Source organism: Echinococcus granulosus, assembly GCF_000524195.1.
Source record: "Echinococcus granulosus chromosome Unknown EG_S00111, whole genome shotgun sequence".
NCBI lineage: Eukaryota > Metazoa > Platyhelminthes > Cestoda > Cyclophyllidea > Taeniidae > Echinococcus > Echinococcus granulosus.
This window is the reverse complement of record NW_020170491.1, coordinates 259265-262506: the sequence shown is the minus strand read 5'-3', so window position 1 is coordinate 262506 and position 3242 is coordinate 259265. Positions and strand designations below refer to the sequence as shown.

General features: G+C 40.7%; 1 protein-coding gene across 1 annotated transcript in view; it reads left to right on the top strand. All coding sequences in view use genetic code 11, as the record gives it.

Annotated features, from left to right (window-relative positions):
- Window positions 1–798: 798 nt before the first annotated feature.
- EGR_08595 (hypothetical protein) overlaps window positions 799–3242 on the top strand; it is a gene marked incomplete at both ends in the record, with an annotated part of 2729 nt that continues 285 nt past the window's right edge. The window contains 2 exons of the mRNA XM_024497844.1: window positions 799–847; window positions 1904–1967. Coding sequence (XP_024347765.1) covers window positions 799–847; window positions 1904–1967 — 113 coding nt within the window. The remainder of the gene's footprint in view (window positions 848–1903; window positions 1968–3242) is intronic.

Below are 3242 nucleotides of genomic sequence, written 5' to 3'. Positions count from 1 at the left end.
CCTTAAATTTTTTTGTCCTATCCTCCTGTTCGCTGATAGTGGTAACAAATCACTTTATAAATCCGTCAGACTAGTCCACATGGTCTCCAAAGTGTCCTTATTTCAGTCTCTTTCACAGCATAACTAATCTTGGTGGAAGAGAGTCACGTTAAACCTCCACGGTTACGTGTAAAACAATAGCATGGAACAGGTAGTTACAAGGCAAATTAACCTCGAATACTTAATATTTGCCTTGTTCCCAGGAATTTATCTCCTTTATTTGTTGCCATCTTTGCACAAGAAGAGAGTTCAAGTGTTTCATAAAAATCAGCTAATTATTGCCTAAAAACACTTTGGGGCGTATGAATGCACATCAAAATGGCAATACGGCGCAGCACAAGGTTAACACAAACACAGCCTCAAGTATGACGTGGTCGCAGTTCTAACCCCCAATATATGGTCTCGTTATTTTACCTATTAATTTTACGGGTCCTTTCACTGATGTGTGTAACAATGATAATAAGATAGCATTCTCCTTGACCTTTAAATTCCTTACCTCTATCGACTTTTGTGGGTAAAGACCAGAAGCAGTGCTAAAAGGTGGGATAGACTGTATGATATCCGCTATGGTCTGCTTTCAAAGACTGGTTCTGGATGATTAAAGGCAGTACATCAGTACCTAAGAGTGCCTTGTTGAATTCTATTGAAATGGATGAGATTTGCGCCTCTAGTTCAGCAAATTTATGCACTCTCTCTGTCTAGTCTACTAGGACAGGCTAGTAAGCATAGCGCAATTCGCCATGCAGTGAAATTCATGTGATGCAACTGAAAACATACAAAAAGCCATTTGAAGTTCCTTTCTCTGTGAGTATGCCACTTGGCGATTTCTCATGGGGCCCGAGGATCGCACAGTCTAAGTTGTTGGAGCATGAAGACTGCTATATTACGACGCTATCAATGGCTGATTTGAGCTTAGGTAGTACCGTTGGTGAAAATCATCAAAAACTCTCATCACCATCTTACAATTTCTGAGGGGACGAAAGTCAATCATCCAAAGAAATCACTCAATTGGTCAACCAGCCAATCATTCAACAAATTAGTAAATTAGTCAACTAACCAATTAAAGGAAAGCTGCGATCAAACATATTTTTACTCCCTAACTTCTAAAACTAATTTAATTTCCTCATTTTGCTTAATTTGTCAATATTTAATGGAGATTAGGCGCGGTAGATAAATAAGCACGCAAGTCAAATGAGGACAATTATGGCAATATGTTCACTAAACCCATCAGGGTTCTCTTGCTTATTTTTTGCACTACATCAAAATGTCGATCACGAGGAATGATCCGCATTCTGCGCCCCTCCAAATGCACTCCCTCCATCAGAGTGAACGGAACATTTCCTAAATAAACACAATTTCCTTTTCCACACTTAAAAAGGACCACGCAGAGTATGTTAATTTTGAGTAATAGATTAGCCACGGTAATAGAGAAGGCAAGCTACTAATATAAGGAAATGAAAAGACATACCATTGTCGGCATTCAAGGCGGTAGTAATAAAAAGGAATGGGAAATTCTCCAAAAAGGCCCTATCTAAAATTACTAAACTACTGGCTGCGTCAAACATGCAATTTGCGAATTAAAAGTATTAGAAAAACGTTAATTGCATAATGAAAAATACACTTCTGGTGCCTGTGTTGCTGCTCCTTAAGATTATAGCCATGTTTATACAGTTGAAAAACATAAAAAATAAGTCTTTTGTTTAAGAATACCTAAGACTCGGGAGTGTCCTAGTAGAAAATAAATAAGCAGGTGTAAGTGCGCTCATTTAACTCATGCAAAGTGTAGCTCGTCATTCATTCAGTGGCGCTACGCAAATGCCAATGAAACGTTTGACAATCTGTTGACATTCCATTTAATCCAAAGTCATCATAACACCAAAGGAAGTCCATACACGCGCTGTCATAAAAAAGAAGAAGAATTCGGTGAAGTGAGGAACCAATGCTAGTGGTGTAGTACTGATGTAATACAGTTATGTTGCATGAATTTCGTATTAGAAGGAAATGCACTACTCCCATTGATTTAGTAGCAAACCAGAGTTACTTTGAATTGTGCTATTCTTATGCGACGATTTAACCGTCTCGGGAGTGACATTTGATGCAGCTCATGCAGTCTGTAAAAAAATTCCTTAGTTCATCACTTGATGCTAAAGTCATGCTATAATGCTGGTCATATATATTATCCAAGCTCAACAATCGACATGGGCGACACCGTGAACTGCCTGCGTGTCACAACGTCTGCTGCTGCTTTGAATACCACAAGCACGCAGTGGAACCGGCTGTGATTAGGTAAGTCTATGCACACAAAAATCGTGATATAATGAGGTCGGATTTGGAAGTCGAACATACTCGTGTGTTCTGCCCCCACTACAACCACTTTACTTACATCAATGGCTTGAAGTGAGGAGGTAGGTGTTAGAATGCAAGAACATTACCCTCACACTTCTCCGTACTATACACACCGAATGCCATACGCTCCGTCAGTTCCAACACATTGGTCGTGTGCATTGAAAGGGCAGAGAAGAGGGTAGATAGAAGCAACATGTAGGCACAACATGCTGCTGCTAACAGCATATCCTATCACACCGTCTTAATGATGACCTTTGTTGACCACTTTTGGTGCTCAGGATCAGAGGCAGTGTCACTTCTGCAAAAGAAGACGAATGACATCTGCAATGCATACGATACTTCGAGCGAGTGCAAGAAATATGCATCTACACACTGTCAGCTTAAATTAGCATATCACCACATTTTTACTCCTGTCATCAACGTGAAGGCTTAAATGCAACTTTGAGATAAAAAGGAGTTAAAGCGGAACAAATAGTTATTTAGGAGGTGCCATAGATGGACAAAGTACAGGGCATAGTTCATATTGCTTCGAATGAGTTGCCTTCAATACAGATTATGTTAAGGCCATCCACCTTTGCGTCAGATAACTGCACCGCTGCTTGAGGTCAGACTAGTCCCAAGAATAAGTGAGGAAAGGGGAATGGGTAAGTGGAGTGGAGTGGGCAGAACAGTGAAAGCGAAGGAGAAAGCTCGAACTTCAGTATGAAGATGACTGTTGTCTCAGCATTATCGTCAGCACCATTCGTATATGCATTGTCATCTCCAGCACGGCCCCATGCCCATCCTCCTTGCAACTCCAATGACTGCTCTCCATGTCATGATTGTCAGCTTCCCTCAACACTGCCATCGGCAGTAGC